At 34.3% G+C, this 21,088-nt stretch overlaps 3 protein-coding genes across 3 annotated transcripts in view; 2 read left to right on the top strand and 1 right to left on the bottom strand.

Annotated features, from left to right (window-relative positions):
* Positions 1–11,244, top strand: LOC138127060 (uncharacterized). Its single transcript, XM_069042919.1, has 3 exons — positions 1–355; positions 10,528–10,669; positions 10,974–11,244. The coding sequence occupies exons 1-3, from the start codon at positions 316–318 to the stop codon at positions 11,128–11,130; spliced, it is 339 nt and encodes a 112-aa protein (XP_068899020.1). The 5' UTR covers positions 1–315; the 3' UTR covers positions 11,131–11,244.
* The window catches only part of r (carbamoyl-phosphate synthetase 2, aspartate transcarbamylase, and dihydroorotase rudimentary), a 16,778-nt gene continuing 6,929 nt past the window's right edge, over positions 11,240–21,088 (bottom strand). The window contains exons 6-10 of the mRNA XM_069042917.1: positions 20,704–21,054; positions 20,545–20,649; positions 11,977–13,944; positions 11,539–11,922; positions 11,240–11,491 (exon numbers count right to left, since the gene is read on the bottom strand). Of these exons, the coding sequence (XP_068899018.1) occupies positions 11,294–11,491; positions 11,539–11,922; positions 11,977–13,944; positions 20,545–20,649; positions 20,704–21,054 (3,006 nt within the window). The 3' untranslated portion in view covers positions 11,240–11,293. The remainder of the gene's footprint in view (positions 11,492–11,538; positions 11,923–11,976; positions 13,945–20,544; positions 20,650–20,703; positions 21,055–21,088) is intronic.
* Positions 14,015–20,682, top strand: LOC138127059 (uncharacterized). The gene is made up of 4 exons (XM_069042918.1): positions 14,015–14,320; positions 18,026–18,327; positions 18,404–19,797; positions 19,852–20,682. The coding sequence occupies exons 1-4, from the start codon at positions 14,076–14,078 to the stop codon at positions 20,395–20,397; spliced, it is 2,487 nt and encodes an 828-aa protein (XP_068899019.1). The 5' UTR covers positions 14,015–14,075; the 3' UTR covers positions 20,398–20,682.

Consider the following 21,088-nt stretch of genomic DNA (forward strand, 5'->3'; position numbering starts at 1 on the left):
TCATGTTTCCAACAGGTAGAAGAGATCTTCGAAAGAGCGGAAATCAGTGAGTCTTTTTCCGTACCAATCGTACCAGCTGAACCGCCCCACTCTACCTTTACACTCCGTCCAGCAAAGAGCTATAGACTCTATGTGTTTGTGTTATGTTTTTGAATTGTTCCAACAACTATCGGACAAATGTTTATTATCAGTTTATTGTATGTGTGTGCAAAGAGATAAACTCCACGTTTTTATAAATTCCCCAGAACACGTCATTAAACAAAGTATTTCGTTGTGTGACAGTGTTGTTAAGTGCTACAAATAACGCAAAAAATCATGGACCTAGCTAAAGAAAATGACATTATGTGGATGGAAGGTGAGCGTTTACTGATCAAGATTCGATATTTGAAACGCGCTCAGTTACAAATAAGTAACAAAAGAAGAAACCAGCCAAAATTATTTATTGCATGATTTCCGCTCGTTATCGTTTATTTGATTATCATTTCACGATAACAAATTTTATCAGTTGCGACTTTATTATAATTACCTATGACTCATTTTTGCCATGCATTGTTATTTTTGTACAGAATTGCCCAATATTATATGCAAGACTAGTGTCCTACTTTCTCTTTACAGTTGTATTATTTTCGCGAAGTCCGAAAAATTTAAGAATAAAGTTTTTCCGCCTCAGATTGTGTCGTTACTGCACGTTTTTTGATCGATGTAATTTGGTACTTATTTAGTAGCTGACTGGTGATCCTTATCCATGCTTTATCATTTTTAAAAAGCGTCATAAATAATCCCAAATATCAGGTACATGATGGTTATGTATTGCGCATTTTTAGATATCAACTCATTAAAATTGTACTTAAATGACAATGTACATGTAATTTATGTACAGGACAATCATTTTTATACTGATAATTATCAAGATTGGTCCTGTTTTGAAGTTATATAAGTTGTAAAATATTGATTATCATCAGTTTTTACTGCAACAACATTAAAATTTATTAGATCCGTATCTATCAGACCTTTCTCCGAAAGACGCTCTAATCCATATTGTTTTAAAACCTTGAGTTTCATTGAGATAAAGAATTTTGTTTTGATTTCTTTTGCTATCAGACTAATTATTATTTTAATGTCTTGTGTATGACAATCTTTATTTTGTAAGAAAATATTCCTTTTAACAACAGAGTATGATTGGAAAAAGTGTTGTGTGTGTTGTCCCATCGCAGTAGGCGTTGCTGGCGTAGTTGAATGTGCCGAAAGCCTCATAACATGAGTCAGACTAGTATCGCCGATAGGTGGCAACACTGGCGGTAGTGGAAATCTGTCTAGTAGGTTATCGCACGTTGCGAAGCAGGCGGCACATCCAAAATTTGTGTGGGTTTTCAACGCCAACTGCGATGGGACAATCATTTATAATGACCTTGTACGTACAAATATGTAACGGGTGTTTTTTTTTAATTTCACCTCGTAGTAGGCGTTGAAGTGTCGATTGTGAACGCTCCACTCGTGTAAAACTTAAGATTTAAAAAGCTGATTCGTGATCCGTAACCTGTATAGTGCGTTCACAATCAAAATTTAAAAAAAGCCACCGGATACAATATATACAGGATTATTCTCGTAAGATGACGAGCCTGACCAGGTAAAAATGCAACTCAAAATGCGATTTATAAAGCTATCTCGATTCCTATTACATTATCATAAATCATAATGCACATGAACATAGACAGCTTTTAATGTCAGCCTAATGAATGTCAAATTCTGACAGAAAAATACCTCTTTCAACAAAGTATGAATTAATAACAATAATAAGCAATTAAAATCACAAAAGTAATGGGTAAGTAGGATCATGTCGGTTGTGTCATCGTTCTAAAATATTTTCAAATATGTATAATGTATTCCAACTTTAAAAAAACGATGCTTGGCCATGACAATCTGACAGATTTCATCCTGTATATCTGAATAAAAGTTTGGTTAGGAATTTTGAAAATTTTGAAGGCACAGTGTTGCCATACTTAGTTCCGCTTTTTTGCGAATCGATTGAAACTGTATTACAAGAGATTAATAGAGAACCCAGCATTTTTTATTAAAATTAGCAATTGAAAAAAAAAGACAAATCAAATTGTAAACATCTGGTGGAGGCTTTAGTCGTTGAATGAGTTTCAAGAACGCTTGCTTTAGTTTAACAAGCAGAAAACGGATAAGTTCTCCAAAATGGAATCACTTTTTTTAAAAGACATCTACACTTTAACATCCTCCATTATTTCATCTTCAGAATTATCTTCATCATCAGATTCCGAGTCATCTTCTAATGTTTAGCCCACGAATAATTTCGTTCAGATCTCTTTTAAAAAATGGTTCCACTTTTCTGAATTTCCTCTTTTTGTAGTTCTAGTATCCTCCAGACTCTTTTTTGTAATTATGCAATATATAACAGATCTTCCCACCTATAAATTAATTACATATACAGTTCAGGATTTAATCGAATACAAATTCATTGTTCTCACATTGAAGATATCCATCAATCTGTTAATAATCGCATCATTACTTAGATCGGGCCTATCTCGTTTAAAATGTGTCTAGCCCTTCAACACACTATGTTTTGTCTCGACAAACACAACTTTTGGCATTATGCACTTGTAGTAAACCCTTAAAATTATTACTTTGTGTTGTCTAATTTAAAATAAATTGGAAAAACGTCAAAATGAAATTTATTGATAACTTTATTTACTTTTTGTTTTAGAATCATCTTGCAACATAGCACTTCAAATTTAGTTACAAAAGATTTACAACCAAAATGAAATGAAATATAACTACTACTTTTCTCAGTACTGCCAATTTAACAAAATTAAAGCATGGCAACCTATCGTTTTTTTAAAGATGGAATAGATTATACTAAATAACGAACGAAAAATACAATGAGAGATATATCCTTCAAACTATACTAAGGACAACGTCACATTTTATCTGCCCCGCCCATTACATTTTCTTAGTTACCAATCAAATAGGTTGTTAAGACGATCTGATTTACACAAAAAAAAATTCTGACATTCGAATGACATTTTATTTTTTTAAAACCTTAAACAATAATTGTGGACTTGACAGCAAAATTCTAACCTTTTTTACGTGCCAAATGTGATGAAAAATTACACATACAGACTGAATCTGGCTTTGATTCTCATTGGTCAAAAACTATGTAGTCATTTATAGTCATATATGTCCTAGCAATTAATTTTAACTGAACTTCAAAATAAACGGTCACAATTATGCACAATTACATATTTTACATTTTAGTTATTGATTTCTAAAGTTTAATAAAAGACTGTTCAGTTTTCGGAAAATCACATCTAAGCACTCGAAACTTTTCAGGATTAATGAATCCAATTTGTCAAAATGACATGTGACAATAGTAGATATTAAAATGAAGTTATTAATACGTTTAGCACCTGAAGCCTATTTAACATCATATATCAGTCAAATTCCAAGTCAGCCCGAAATTCCGTGCTCCCAATAGTAGGTATGTACAACCATTTACCGAATTTGACAATAACACGGTTGCGTTAAGTACTGCTAATAGTGATAATGAATTTATGAAAGTCTTGGTCTAATTTGAAGCTAATCTAGTTTGTAACAGTTTAAAAACCAGAATTATTAAGCAAATATTGACAGTTGATTACAAAATTTATTTGATGTGATTTGAAACTGTTCAATAATAAATTACTCCGATTTTTAGATAAAAAAAATTATCTGCACTTGTTGCAAATTCGTCACCATTGTCAACTGCAGCACACGTGATATTAAAATCACCTTCGACCTCTGCTGGTGAAGAATGCCAATGACTCATTTGAAAATTCGAATCAGAAATTGGGGTCACGAACCTTAGGACCCAAATTGCTTATTAATATATTTAAATATAACTGAAGCGCTCACGTTCGTTTCGTCGATTGCTATATTAAGAATGAATCTAACAATAAAAAGTATAAATCAATATTGAGAGGACATGTTAAAAACAAGTCAGAAGTGCCACCAGCTTCTGTATTTGATACAATTGTTATAATAATCAATTATCTAAATATTTTTAACGATTCGATTGTATCAGTAAAAATATATGTAGTTGCAATTTGCACTTAGGTACACGATTTCACCAAGCTTTTTAGTTTTTATTTGTATGAAGATGAATAAATCAAAACTTTTTTTTCATGTGAATCCCAAACAATTAAGATTCAATATGTACGAACACAAATTCTATATTTTATGATATGATATAATGTACATTTATTGAAATGCGCAAAACGTTCCAGTTCCTTAAAACAGCTTTTTTTGTTCGGCACTGTAAGAATTTGAGAATTTTCTCCTGTGTGCACGGATTTTGACAAATGTCACAACTTGTCAAAACGAAACGACAAGCTAATTTTAAAGATTTTAAGCGATTTGGAGCCTTTAGGGGCTCGTCGAACAAAAACACGTTGTATTCAACTATTATCCTCGATCGTGTAGGCACTTTTTGCACTAGAAATCGTTGTCAAAATTGACGTTTAGTGAACTGACGGAATCGTGCCATAAAACTTTTAGTGCACGTTTTTATGGCACAGAACTGTCAGAATACAACAATACAATTTGTTGGAAACATTGCTTAGAAGTAGGTTGCTAAACGACGTGGTTCTCAAACGACTTTGGTTATTCATAAAATATGGAATCAATTATAATTGTTTTATACAAATTTATGTGATCTCGTGATCTCACAATCGTAGGTAAAATGTGTAAAAAGTTCCTTTGTTGCACTCACATCCCTCGTACCTCGGTCGTATTTTAAACCCGTTCGTGCAATAAAGGATAACTTTTTACACTTATATCTTAAATATGTAACTATTAACAAACGGTCAGATTCAAATTCACTAACTTTTGTTTATGAATTAATGCAAAGTAAGCAAAAATAGTATATTATACACCAAGGTGAAGAAGTTCATGATTATAGCCAGAGCGCCAAGATTAGAGCCCGAGGTGTGCCGAGGGTTCTAAGGCGCGAAGGCTATAAGGGACTTCTTCACCGTGGTTTGTACCGGGTGTCCCATCACTTGTGTCCCGTAGGAAAATGACTTTAAAACTAAATTATATTTATATGAAGGTATTATAGATGCATAAATACCTTTCACCGCCACAAAAATTGGGTATTACTTTTTTGTTAAAATTAATTACCTAGGTACAGCAAGCAAAAAACTATCACTTTAAAAATTAAATTTTGTTCGATGCAGTTCAAATTTAGTATACGTTATGAAATAGTTATAGAGAAATAAAATCCGTAATTAGAATTTAATTAAAATGTTTTGATGTAAAGATATTTGGTTAATTTAATTTGGGTCCTTCTACTTTATAAAAATTTATGGAAGACAAAGTTAAGTTTGTGGGTATTATTCCTGTCCGCAATTTATGGTACGAAGACCATTCAAGAGGGTTCCAGCGGTACCTGCCTGTGTTACGGAGTCAAACACACTGCAACCCCTCATAAATCTTCGTCTGCAATAAATTTTCATAAAGTAGAACGCCCCAAATTAATTTAACCAAATATCTTTACATCAAAACATTTTAATTAAATTCTAATCACGGATTTTATTGCTCTACCATTTTTTCAAAACGTATACTAAATTTGAACTGCATTGAACAAAATTTAATTTTTAAAGTGATATTTTTTTGCCTGCTGTACCTAGGTAATTAATTTTAACAAAAAAGTAATACCCAATTTTTGTGGCGGTGAACAGTATTTATGCATCTATAATACCTTCATATAAATATAATTTAGTTTTAAAGTCATTTTCCTACGGGACACAAGTGATGGGACACCCGGTATACTATTTTTTTCACTACTAGATACGTTAAAACCCTTTCGGATAATAATTATAATAAAATTATTTTGTCCGATGCGACGATCCGAGTTTTCATTTTTCAAAGGTTGCTATGAAAATCGTCTACGTTATCCAATGAAATCAACGAAAATCTTTCGTTGCTAGGCTGTTCATTATTCACCTAGGTTAATAATGAAAATTATTATTAACCTTGGGAGAGAAATTCTACTTCTGGGGTCGGTTCGAGAGTCAATAATGAAGCCTTCCGAGACTAGTAGTGGAAAAATATGTTTTCGTGTTATTTTATGGTATTCAGTATGTACAAAATCTTTCTTATTGCAGTATCAATATCAAGCGATTCTGAATTTTGTATTTACATATTTCAATATGATTTTCACAATGACAATTAGAGTTTATTTTTATTTATTCTAAATAATCTGCACGATTACCTTATATATCTTATATTTGTTATAAATATGGACTGTATCTTGATACTATTGTTATTTAATTAGAACAAAACATGTGTTTTGTAAAATAGGTTGCGATTAGATCAAAAACCTAATGAGTATTTTATCACTTGAGAAAACACTTTGAATCAACTGCTTATTAGGGCAAAATTTAAAATAAAAAAAAATCTCATTTAATTTTATTTAACTAGCTAATATCGCTGCCCTTATTTCTAAATGTGTATTCACACATTTGGATTTAAGAAATGTTATCCGTTACATCGGCTGTTCTGAAACCAGAAATACGTGGAGTTTAGTTATACATTATTTATTAATTATTATTAACCGTTTATGGGATTATAAGATTTTGATGTGCTTATCAAAATTGCGTTTAATTTTTTTTCATCTTGAGATCTTAAGTGCCCGAAATTTTACAAGGCACGTAGCTTAAACCTATAAAGATAATGCATCAACGAAAAATGGTAGGTAATAACGATTTTTTACATTTTTAATTTCACAACACTCATTCAGTCCGTGCCGAAAGTCGAAAGATCGGAATGTTATTTTGTATGGTTAGTTTTTTCGCGAAGATAAATTAAAATTGTGATCAATTCAGTCCAACTATACATAAAACATGACGTTAAATTTCTTCGCTTTTGTTAAGTACCGCGGTAAAGGAAAATTCATGCCAGTAGTAGCTACTATTAATATGCACATAAATAATGTTAAATATAAATTTTACAACCGCAAGATCACATATCACAGCAGCAATTATTTTTGCATTAAATATTGTTAAGTAACCAGTAGGGGTGTCCCTCTCCCACCCCAACTTAGCTTATTTAACCACGGACGAGAGTCGTCCAGCGACTGTCCGTCTCTCTGTCACCACTCTGTCTTTACCTGTATTATACCTTTTGTAATTGGGCGTATCCGAGTTCCTCCCGGTGGTCACTTCTTTACCTGAATAACCCTTTTTAACGGACGAGTTCCTCCCGAGGTTATCGGGGATTACTGCGATAGGTAGTCGACGGGTGGTAGCCGGACTAGATTATAATGACGAGTATTTTGCTTGAAATTGGCAATAAATACACTAATGAGAGGGGGAAACAATTTTATTTACAAGGGTAAATTAAAATGACAGACGGCATTTACGAATTGTACTCTATTTATGTACATGATATGAGTATACAGTGAGTTTTTTTTAAGACTGGCCATAGGGTTTTACATCTCCAACGTATACGGTTATCACTTATTACATAACTTTCTGGCTTGACGAAATTTTGCACCATTCATTACAATTTTGCCTTTTTCACTCAGTTTCCATGGTGACGCTTTTAAAGAAATAATTAAACTAAAAATTTTACTTTGAAATGGGCCTATTTATAAGTGAGATTTACCCCTGCATCCCACCAAAAAAGAGATGGTTTTAATCATTGGTCGCAAGAAGTATGTCTTCTTATAAAGAAATATTTAATTTAATATTTTCGGAAAGGCAATGTAATTCCTAATTACCCGATCATTCTTATCACCAGTGCTAATCCCTTACCGCTCACTACCTGCTAAAAGACCTGAAAATTTCTGACCGCCGGGAGGAAATCGGCTGCCGCCTTGTAATTCAACACAACACGAGACAATATACATTTGTTAAGTTATACATTACGAGTACATCATTTTACATCATCATCATCATCAAACCAGCAAAACCACACAAATATCTCTTATATAAGCACTCGTGAATTCAGTGAACAGTCCTTGACGACCATTCGCACCAGGCGGTCTTTTTTATACATTATAATTTTGTAGCAATGTTGTCAACAATAGTACGTTTAAAAATTATTATACGAACCAACAAAAATAATAACAACATAGACCGACAAAATTTGACTTTGTGAATAGAGTTTACAATCATTTATGTTAAAATATTTTATAGCTGCTGACCGAACGAACAGCCACTTTCTTTTTTTTTACCAGGCAAGCATTGAAAACAATTAGGCAAAAAAGAAAATATCTCAGTATCTGCAATATTTCAATTAAATTTGGTTTCTTATGTTTTCTAGTTAGAAAAATCATTCTTAACAATCACAAATCACTGTTGTGTACCTACGTCCATTTTTAAATTCCAACATTAATCTGCCATTATATTCACGTTTTAGTGGACTTTTTTTTTCAAGTATTGATGAAATCTTTCATTTTATTTTTCACTCACAGCATCGAGATTTTTGGAAAAAGTAATTTGAAAAGAAAAAATCTATTTTTAGATTCATATTATCCTAAGTTCTGGGACGTTTGTAATATTTTGCAATCAAAAGTCTTATTACTGTCAAGAAAATATTTAGCAACAATTTTAATGTCTTCTTAAGTTTCGCATCAGATAAATTCGGAAATTTGTTAGAAAGCTATCAAAAACACATACCTGTTTTTTCAAAGCCTTATTTATAAGTTTAATTAAGCCAACTTTCACGTGAATTAAAGGTACAATATTTTTTCTGTACCAGATGTTAATAATTCTAAAATAAAAATACATTATTTTTCTACAAAAACAATACCATCAAATGGTGATAGGTAATTCAGAATCCGTCATTTTTTTTATATAAACATTGGAAAAACATGTTACTGAAGTCGTTACGCACTGTTGATTCTAGAAATATCCTTCTTTCCATCTACAATGCTCACGTGTACTCTAATTAGCTTATGGCATTTTGGTTTGAGGACATTCTTCAGCTGCAACTCGACTGTTCAACGTGCAAAGGGGTGCAGTTCAAATTATTTGTAACATAAGTTTTTCTGCTGATTGCAAACGCCATTTAAAAAAAAATCTCAGTCATGATGACACTACCTTGTTGTGACATTCTTTCGTCATGATTATACGTTAAAATGGACCGACACGATTACTCTACGCAGCATGAGTGCAATCAAGATCACTTAGAGATTATAATGAATTACACAGGGTGCCCCAAAATTCGCCGAATAATTATAATTGATTTCATATAAATGTTCATCAAGTGAGCTGTGCATTTGTAAAAGCACCTTTAATTTAGTTACATTACAAAAGTCACATTTATGAAGGTCATGTCCAATAAATCTTTACTTGGTAAAAATACAAAGACAAAAAGAAATAAGAATTACTTTAATTTAATCAGTAAAAAGACGTAACATTGTTTTCGAAATCAGCAATGTTAAAATGGACAAAAACTAAAAAATTAGTCAAATCGGGTTCGCGCAGAGCAAGCAACTTTGAAAGTTAAAGTCACTAGCTTTAGCTTTACTACCAACAGAAAGTCAGATTTTCATGGCTTGCTTAGATGCACATTTATATGAAATTGAGTATAGCAGTACGCTGTTAAGTAGTCATTAACAAAGAGTCATTAACATATCAGGTACAAATGTCAAAAAATCAATCTTCTTTTTTATAGAAGATATGGACCTATTCGTTACAGTAAATGTGGCAACATTTAAAAACAATGGGCCGTACCACGACACCTTTACTAAATTTAATCATAACGAATTCATGTCTTTCTGGCAGGTTAGAATTGCATAAATCTATATCGTTTTATGTTTACTTTAATCACGACTCTAGTTAACGGCAACTTTAATAACGGTGTCGTGATACGGCCCATTCTATGTATTTATCCCAATAATTTGCAAATATTTCATTTTTGTTGTATCCATGAAAATAAAGAACAATCAAAGCCATGTTGCCATATGTTATTGGAGGTAAAATCGACGTAAAATCACTTCTTGGAAATGCTGTAAATAATAATTAAGTAAATAATTGCAAACTTGATCACAATCCCCATTGAGTTGTTCCGCGAATTGTAGGAGAGCCTGTATATTAATTTTCACGATCTGAGTAGAACAATATTTAATGTCCCTACCTTAAATTTTACAACAGACTATCATCATTCTAAAATCTCTTAGTTTAAGGTCGTTTAAATAACATCTTAAATCATTTCTATTAAAAAAGTGATGCTATTCATTTAATAACTTCTTTGACGATGAGCTGGTTGGAAATTAATTTAATAAATTGATATGACCTGTGTAAACATAACTTGTAAATTATGTATTAACACAAATAGAACTATTAGAATTATTATCTGTCTATCTTCCGTTGTGTCTAAGTAAAAAATAGTTCTAGTTTATCTTCCGACCTTGGAACTCCATCGATATGTTATTCTCGTTTGAACATTATTTACGTCGAACAGATACCTCCTAAACCTAGCAAAATTGCATCATTTTAGTTTTTATTTTGTTCACAGAAAATTCTAGTCAATCTACAAGTGTCCCAGAGATAATAGAAGAATCCAACGAAATCGGAACAGTAATAATTTTTGTGATATCAGCAATACTTACAATCACCCTACTATTCGTAGTAGCAATTTTCATAGATTGCCGACAGCAGTGAGTATGCCAAACAATATTTCAAAATATTCATATTTACAATTTATTTACGCTTTCCTAAATCTGCACCATGAAGGTTGATTTCATTTACTTTCAAGGGAGCAATGTACCTATTGCAACATTGCAAATTTAAGAAAGTGTGAATCCGTTATTCTAATCTTATCAAATTTACCAAATTCTTCATACGACGTGATTCGGTGAAGTCACCTTCTATCTTATCAGGTTCGAAAGTTCCATCCTAAACTGATATCGATCATGTAATATTATATCGATCTGAGAATGATCTAGGTTTTTCCCTTTTCAGGAAACTGATTAAACTGCACCAACAAAGAAAACCAAAGAAACTGTTAAAACTGAAAATTCCTACGCTAGGAGTTGGCAGAGCTGTAAGAGAAGATGAAGACACATTTGCTGATAAAATGCACGAACCTGAACCTTCATCGTCTCATGTGATAGTATAAACAACTTTATTTAATGTACCTTATTACATATAAATATTTCTTCCTTGTAATCTTATTATTTATAACATTATAACGAAAAGACTGATGGTAAAATAACAAAAACAGTATATGCCATTTTAGGGTGTATTTATTTATATAAAATTCCTAACAATTCCTTATACGTTTAACATTTACCTAACACCATCGCCAAAAGGGCCATGCGTACATACATTCCGCATTCGGCTTGTCTAAAGTAGGCCGCTCGAGGATCTGTATCGAATTCGGGACTTATTTCGAACACTCTAGGCAACGGATGAAGCACCACCATTTTCCTTTTAGCTCTGGTCATTAATTGCGGAGTTACGATGAAATGTCCGCAAGCCTAAAACCTTGACATTAGCTCAATCTCGCTATCTGGAACATTCTCACCTTATCGTATTCCTCCTGAGAGCTGAACCGCTCCCTTTGAATTCGCGTCATGTACAAAACGTCAGTATCAGGAAGCACCTCCTCAAGACTATTATATTCTTCTTGAGGTATTTGTTTGGAAGTCACGAAATTTACTATATGACTTGGCATTTTCAAACTAGCAGGACTGACGTATCGCAAGTGAACGTTATACAATGTCAATAATCGCGCCAGCGAATGTACAGTACGTCCATTTTTCAAATCGCCAACCAAAGTAATCGTTAACCCGTTGACAGTACCGATTTCTTCACGAATCGTGAAGATATCGAGCAATGCTTGACTCGGATGCTCGCCGATTCCGTCGCCGGCATTAATCAAAGGTTTGCGACAATGATGAGAAGCTCGCTGAAAATTAATATGCCTTAAATTTAACATAATTTGGGTAAGAAAAACACTTACGAGGACCGATCCAGGTGTAGGATGTCTTAATACAACAACATCAGCATATCCCGCCATGACAGCAATCGAATCTTCCAGAGTTTCTCCTTTCTTAACTGAAGAACTGGTTTCGTCCATGTAGATCACACCTCCGCCTAATCGCTGCATTGCAGCAGCAAAACTGCAGCTAGTCCTGGTGCTGACTTCATAGAAAACTGACGCCATAACTTTGCCTCTCAAAATGTGGTCCACTGATCGTTCCTTTCCTACGTAAACTCTGAAGGTCTGGGCCAAATTGAAAATGTCGTTCAGTTGGTCTTTTGTGAACATGTCAACCGAGAGAACGTGTTTGCCCGTGAGGCTGTGACCGTGATGTCCTGGTTCTAAATGCGAGAAACTGTCCGTTCTGATCCTTCCACCGATCAAAGGAGGAGTAGGTGAAGTCACGGCGCTCAGGCGATTATCAACGTGAAGGTCTTTAGTACTTGAAAAGTGTACTTTGTTTCCCGACAGTAGTTTCTTAAAGATCTCATTCGTCTGTCCATCATTATACTCCATTTTATCAAAATAACCGTTAGTGACTGTGGGAGTTGGCGCGACCTCGGTGAAGGACTTCTTGATGTCCCAGGCTTTAACATCTTGACCGAATCCTGGCTGGACCAAAATTTGACCATCCACATAAGCGACTTCACCACGGAGGACCACTCTGTGGACAGCCCCTTTGACTTTCTTACCAGCGAAAGGTGTCCACTTAGCTTTACTATAAGCAGTACTCTCCGGTATTGTCCACTCCTCGTCCAAATCAATTTCTACGTAAGTGTTAGGTTGATCCGGCAGATTGAAAATTTTCTTTGGATTACGATAAAACTTATTGATTATGTCGTCAACAGTAAGTCTGTTTTCGTTCACGGCATTTAGTAATAGTGGTAAGATAGTTTCTAAACCTGGAAAGCCTGGAGGAGGATTAGAACTAGTCTTTTCTGTCAACGTATGAGGAGCGTGATCCGTCGCAAAACAATCGATTACGTGTAAGTTGTCCCATAATGCTTCCTGGTCCTCTTTAGCCATCAAAACTGGCCTCACTTGACTTTTGCAAACCCCAAGAATGTTAATATCGTCCGTGGACAAGAAAAGATGATGAGGACAAACCTCGCATGTTATATTCAAGCCCTTCTCTTTCGCCGCCTTGATTATAAGGATCTCTTCTTTTCTGGCCACGTGGCAAATATGAACTGGGCGGTTTTGTAAGCTCGCCATTAAAATGATGGCGGCTGTTGTTTGACCCTCCGCATGGACGCATAGCGGAGCTTTTTTTGGCCAACTAGCCAAATGCTTTTGCCAAACATTCAAATCGTTTAGCCTTAACGTTGTAAAAGTTTCGTTTAGGTACATTTTTAAACCTGCAACTTCCGGAGCCAACTCGGGGATTTCCATATGATTGTCAGAAGATGCTCCCATGAAAATAGCGTAGTCGCATCTGGCACCTTGTTTGGCTAAATTTCTTACCAGAGTTAACGATTCTTGATTTGTTACAGCCGGATTTGTATTTGGCATCGCACAAATCATTGTAACTCCTCCAGCCAAAGCGGCTGCTGTACAAGAAGCGTAATCTTCTTTGTGGGTCGCACCTGGTTCCCTCACGTGTACGTGAGTGTCAATGAGACCTGGTAGTTTAACTAGACGTCTAGAAGACATGCAATCTGTGTGAGTCTTCATAGGGGGCGCTTTGCCTATTAGACGTAGAGCTTCCACCAGAAGCTTAGTGCATTTCACGTCTGTGACCAACGGTATAGAGTAATCTATCGCTAAACGTCGAGTTCTATAACCGTGTGTCATGAACGAAGACACTCTTCTTGCTCCTCCGTTCCGCATTGGAAGGTTAATCACCAGATCGAATTGCTTCTTCGAAAGAAATTCCGCCAAATGTTTGAGCTCTCCTTGGCTAGTTATAGCATCGATGTTCTCAAACGTCCATTGGACCGACTCAACCTAAATGAACAATTGTTTTTGTATCTTAATCTAATCTATTAAATTTTAAATATTTGAGATAACGAAAACGTTTAGAGTTTCGATTACGCAGCCAGTTGGGAGAAGTACTAATATGAGTGATCGGCTCTAAGATGGGTAATTGCCTATCGCAGAACATAACAACACAGAAGAGGGCGACAGTGTCCAACAAACCGGAATCGAAACTTCCGGATTGGAACGAAATCATGGCTAACGAAAATGATGGTGGTGCTATGTCGGAAAAATCACTCGACGATTTGGAAGTGGCTAAGATGAAGAAAGAACTGGATGAAACACCGGAGACTTTTGTGCTTAACAATTTGCTGATGTCCGTCATGTTTTTCGAACACTTCGAAAAGTGAGTATTTTTGAAATAAATTCTTTATTTATCATTGAATTATTTTCCAAACTATTCGAAGAAAGAAGAATTTTCTTTTTATTATTCTTCATATTAATACATATATTACCATTTAGGTGTATTAGGTGTTACAAAGATTTTGCAGCGTTAAAAATTTATAAATAACTTCACATAGTTACGTGCAATTGTAGAGATTAGGCATCTGATAGCTTTCGCAACTATTTTATGGTGCACAAGTTAAACAGGAAAAGGTCCACGCAGTGCTAAATTAAACATTTATTTTGTATTTGTATACTGAAGGTCGATACTATTCGTTCACTCTCTAGTTTCTAGTGTAACCTTTAGGTACAAAGTTGGTTTCTGGGGAAAACCTTTGAAAGTGATAAATATCAAAAACGTCAAATGAAATCGTGTAAACATAAAATCGGAAATATTTTTCCAAATGAAAGGCAACAGTACCTAAACAAAGTGTGCGATTGTAATTGCATTAGCGATCAGCCATGCAAAAATTTTTGAACGTCACTACGAACAAAGGTCGAAGCTGCCAACTGTACAAAGCAGAGTACTAGAAGATAACTCTCTTATTTTTTATCTAATAGACGGATAGTAATGATCTCGACTATATGTAATTAACATTCAAATTTAATATAGCAATGCATTAATTAGGTAGTTTAAAAAAGAAGGGTTATGCAGTTTAATTGATGAAATGAGGGGTTTTATTTTTTAATATTAATGTCCCATCATTAGTTATATTAATTATGCAAGCAATCGTTATTAGATATTCACGTGTGAAGTTGAAATATTTTATTTTTCTCCTTTAATTTAATTGAACTACATATTATAAAATTCGTTAAATTTGTTGTGAATTCAAAGTCGTAGTCAATGGTTCCCTATTTATTAAAAAACAAAATCCTTGTGAACTCCTTTCAAAAATTAAATTTCAGTTATATTTTGAAAACACTATTTTTCATATTTACGTCTCCTGTTCCTATTCCATTTTTATAGTGTATGTATTTCTTAAAACGAAATACGTCCAAAATTTCAAAGGTTTCTTTGATCTAAATAATTGTTGATCGCACGGTTTTTACCTACTATTCCGGACATGGAATCTTGGCCACAACTGACATTTAACTAACAAATATGTGTGAACTGGCCTTTATTGAATATAACCCAACTTTTGACCCGATAATGCCATTTCAATTTTTTTGATATCACAAGAAAAACTTCAAAGTGATTTTTAATAATTGTCAGTTATTAATGACACTAATGATTGGTTTACATCATTTTTTTTAGAAATGTCAAACAAATGTTGGCCAAGATTCCGTGTCCGGAATAGTACTATGGCGGCCAAAAACTTTTGGCCGTCACTTTCTTGACATTCAAATAAAGTGTAAATAAACCTTTAGGAATCGTAACCTCACTTTCGATTCTTGTCATTTTGATAATCAATTTAAACTGTTTGAAAAATCCGACATGAATAAACAAAATTGGAACAATCGTACATAGATAACCTGAGGTAAACGTTCTGTGTAGTAGAAATGACAAAATAATTTTGAGTTTTGAAATTTATCACCCAAAAAATAACGTTCGTAATCAAGACGGTAATCATGATGACAATAAAGTACGGATTACACATTTTTTTTTTTTTTTTTTGAATTGACACAATGACGGCCAAAATTTTTTGGCCGGCATAGTACATCACATATGTTGAAATCCAAGCAAAAAAACTCTAGTTTACCAATTTACTGTTAACTCCCCTGCTCACAAAGTTATTAATTTGGAAATTTGCTTCGATTCTAAGGGAAAAATTATTTAAATATGTAGTATCAATAACACATAATTCAACAAGTAAAATAAATATTCCAGCACTAATTTTCCAATTTTGATTATTGGTTTATTTGTAATTTCATTTTTAAAGATGCAAAATCTTTGCTGTTCATAAATTTTGAAGCTATTGCAACATTGAAACTAAACTAGAGTGATTTTTGAACTTAAGTAAAGCCAGAAAGTAACAAGGATTGTCATTAATGACAGTTATGATAATAATAATTCGAATTAGAATTTTTTGTTTGATATTAAACGTAGATTCGCGTGACATAAATACTATGCGCCATCTTTAATACACTTTGTATATTAAACATATATCAAACCAAAAAGGAATAAGTATCGTTTTAACTAATCTTTTGTGATAAACACTTCATTGCAGCTTGATAAACAAGAGGTAATTGAAATTTGTAAAACATACTTGTCTGGTTCTAATCTCTTGTACAACGTGAATCGCGCATGCATGATGATGCTGCTCAAAATAATTTGTTGCACTTAAATGAAAAAATAAACCATTTGAAGATCTCGGGAGTAGACAAGAGATACGAGATAACTAATTACCGAGTCGTGTTCACAAGAAAAAATGATATTTTTTTTTGCTACTTAAACTTTCGTCAAATACTTGACACTTAAGAATTCTGTGAATGTACAAAATAGATTAGGTACTCGTATATCAGATCAGAGAAAAGAAAAGATATTTACGATTAAACGGGATGATAGAGACCATTTCATCTAAGAAGTACATGATGAGTCATCGAAATCTGACCGTAGGACACTATAGTCAACTGATGATCAGTGGCGTAGAAACATTCGATTTGCTAAGGACGCGATATAGTTCAATTAATTTATATGATTAAAATTCTACCAAATAAATACATAATTCAATAATGAATGTCATAGTATGATACACAGAGAAAGAAATAACAAAAACAAAACACTTCTGAACGCTAACGGGGTTAAGTTAGAAATAACAACGAGCGCATGGATTCCAGATGGTTGATGGGTCTGTGCGTCGCTGGACTCAAACCTCCCCTAAAAATTTGAACATGAACTCATCCGACGACAACGTGTTCGTGCGCATTATGTACTTCTTAGATGAAATGATCTCTATCTGCTTCTGTAATTGTTTTTAAATATTCGTTTATGAACAACATTTTGAGATTTATAGTAGTCAAACTTAAATAGTATATTATGATGCAAGTTTATAAGGAAGCATTTAAAGCACGCGCGACGAGTTTAAGAGCACGACGCGTAGCGGAGTGGTTTTAACATCGCAAGTGCTTTAAAGGCCCTTATAAACGTGTAGCATACGCTATTTTTTATTATACCTGCACTACAATCTGAAAATTATAACAAAAAAAGTAAATTGAAATACCTTTTCCGAGATAATCTGTGTCATTAATCGTTGATATAGAAATGGTCAATTGTTGTTGTTTCGTTGCTATTATAAATTGTGTATAAATGTCTATTTACCATTGTTCAAAATATAGGTGAATTTGTTCTTACCTAAGCGACCTTAAAGCTTTAGTGTTTTAAGGGCCCTTTTTCGCACGTATTTTAGTGTCAAAAACAGGGATTATGATTCAGGTATAATAAAAAAGAATTTTAATCAAAAGCAGTAGTGTCTGGCTGATTTTTTGTTAAATATTTGACACATAAAATTTTTTGGAATGATTGTCAGATAAGAAATAGCTGATCTAAAAATGATTAAGACACGTTACCAACTTTAAATTCCTGAATATTATCAGAACGATTACAAATATTTTCTATAAGTTGTTGACTTCTTGACAAATGAAATGACATGCTTGTGCGCAAATTTTACGATAGGGAGACGATCGAAAAAGATAAAATTTTCTAACAGTTCGTCATGTCTGTTTTTAGGGAAAAACAAAGGTTAATGCATTCGAACAGGACGACTTTAGAAAAAGAACTGAACCCTACTTTACTACGAGATGAAACAATCGAATGTGTCATCCCAGATGTAATATTTGAAAAAGTGAACAAAAATGTACGATTTAGACGTGTTCACGGATCCCACAAGAATACGATTGAACCTTTGGTGGCTAGAAGGATGTTCGTGGTGAACGACAACATAGAAGTTTTAGAATCGAAACACACGCCACAGTACAGCGCCATAGACAAACCGAGTTACCAGGTGGTAATGGAAGATACAGACCATCCAGGTAATTTAACAAGAAATTATTTTTATTTCATCTACAATAAACAGGAATTTGGTAATAAATCAATCGTTTGTTAAAGGTTTCGTCAAATTAAAATGTGCACCTAGTCAAGAAAGGCAAATAATACCGGCAGAAAACGAACCCAAGGAGCAAGAACCCGTTCCAGGTTCCTCTACTCAGTCTGACGATGACATTTACGAGTACTCCACTATAACCAAAATTAATACACCGCAACCTTTAAATATAACAAGCTGTGAACGACGAGACACTTTGCCCCAGTCGTGTTTCACGATGCGAACGATTAAAAAATACGAACAAACTACTGAAGATTCTGACGAGGAAGAACAACTGCCGCAAGTCCAACAAAAATTCTACGAAACAATTTCGTACATCTCCGCCAATGGATTCATGAAACATTTTCAAAATGCAGTATTTCCAAATTCGCTAGGTGTGGCTTTGGGCTTCGATTCGAGCGAAATCGGTTTAGCCAAAGCCATTCCTGGAACAATTTTCTGCAATTTACAAGACGTCGATGAAGATTTTTGTCTACTGCCTTGCGAAATTATACCGTCAGTAGCTATCCAATGGCCGGTCACTATGACTTTCGAATTTCACACCAGAAGCGAAAGACCTACTATGTGGAATAAACTTGGCGTAGAATTCAGGTGGCCCACAAACAACATGATAAAGGAAATAAGTCAGATAAATTCTGTACTCATACCTAAAGGTTACACCCCCAAGAGGGACAAAAACCCCGACAGTGAAATCGAATGGGAAGTTGCATTCCCTAAAGCGCACAGGCAATTGGATATTCACATGTCCCACACACAAATACGCGCTTTCTTGTTCTTGTTAACGATTTATAAAACGTACATGGAACTGCCAGACAAGCAATACAACGGTCTGTCGGTGGACCATATTCGAAATCACATGTACTGGGAGTGCGAGAGTAATCCAAGAGATTGGCCTGAACATAGATTGGGCACTAAGTTAGTTTTGGTTTTGAAAAGTCTGATGAAAAAGTTATCTGCACGTCACTTGCCTGATTTCTTCATTAAAAAGAAAAATATGTTTGTGAACGTGCCCAACAAACATCTTTCACATGCACAAAGAATTTTGCACGAAGTTTTGGAGTCACCCGCTGTACATTTTATTGGAGCTTTAAGAAATCTGCGATACATGAACTCCAAATTTTATCCACAACTTGACCTAAAACGACTCTACAAAATACTTACAACTGATAATGCAATCACGCTGTTTAATTCCGCACTTATAGACATGCGACCTCCTAACATGTTTCCAAAAAATAGAGCGCCACCCGTACAAGGCGACAACAATTACAAAAAAGACGTCTTGTGGAGAATGAATAAAGAAAAACAAATTAGGGAAAAAGTTCTTCAGAAGAAACGGGAACAGCAAAACAAGAATCTCAACAACGAGAGAAGGGCATCAGTTGATTCCATAGACTTTGATGTAAGTTGTGCGGAAAATTAAATAATATAATTTACCTAATTGTTAAATTTTCAGTGGCAATGTGAGAAAACATTTGACACGTCTAAGATTAGAGAAATGTTGATATTCTTCATAAAACATTTCCTTGAAATGGCGAGAAAGAGTAGGAAATTGGCGACACAAAAGCATGCATTGTTTTACCTAAAACAGTCATATTACTTAGCAAGACTCTTGGAAGCTTGTGGCTTGCAAGCGGACGCCAAAGAGTGGTACGGCGTTATCACAAAAGAAGAAGACACATCGAAGAAGATATCGGTCACAGAATCGTTTGATCTACCACCTTCAACGCCCAAACGGAATTCGGCGCAGTTTAATAACTGGGAACTCACTCAACAAGTAATGGGAAAGAACATCAACTTGAACAACCTCAACACGTCGTACAACAATACATCAACAGTAACGACAAATTTCAACAAACTGAAGAAACACCCGAGTAATCTTAAAAAGCGATCAAGTGTCTTGAGGAATAACTGTAACATAAACGAAGATCGCAGAAAATCTCTCGATACCGTAAGAAGGAGCGTAACGGTAGGATTTTCGGACCACATCGAAATACGATGACCCCAATAAAAAGAAAAATCTGGACAAGATTATCGTCGATATATTTGACAGTTACTGCTTTGTAGAGATTTTTCTTTTTTGTGGCGCTTTGTATATATTTGCGTGTATATGTTATTCTAGTCTTGTAAGTTTAGATGCTGCACTTACCTTAACGCCGTGCTCATTGTAAAAATCAGCAGTACCCAAACTTGCGTAGAGTTTATAACCTAACTTTTGTAACACTCTCATACTTGGTAACAATTCCATTTTATGCTGTAAATAAAAGATTTTCGTTATTTAAAAAAACATATCTCATCAAACGCTTACCTTGAAACTACCAATCGACAGCAATATAGATTTTTCGGGTATGCTAAACCCAGTACTCATCAAAGCTTTTAAGTATGCCTCGAATCTGTTGTCTCCGAAACACGCTACTTCACCGGTCGAGGCCATTTCCACCCCCAGCATGAAATCTGCACCGGCTAATCTTGAAAAAGAAAACTGTGGCACCTTAACACCGACTTTCCCACAACCAGAAAACACATCTACTGGCTGTACAAACTCTCCAACCATAACTCTGGTCGCCATTGCAACAAAATCGTGATCCAACGTTTTAGAAACGAAAGGAAAGGATCTAGACACTCTAACATTGCACTCGATCACCTTTAGATCATTGTCCTGTAACAAAAAAATAAAATAAATGTGGGCAAAT

The sequence above is a fragment of the Tenebrio molitor genome, chromosome 3 (genome assembly GCF_963966145.1).
Source record: "Tenebrio molitor chromosome 3, icTenMoli1.1, whole genome shotgun sequence".
In the NCBI taxonomy this organism is placed as follows: Eukaryota; Metazoa; Arthropoda; class Insecta; order Coleoptera; family Tenebrionidae; genus Tenebrio; species Tenebrio molitor.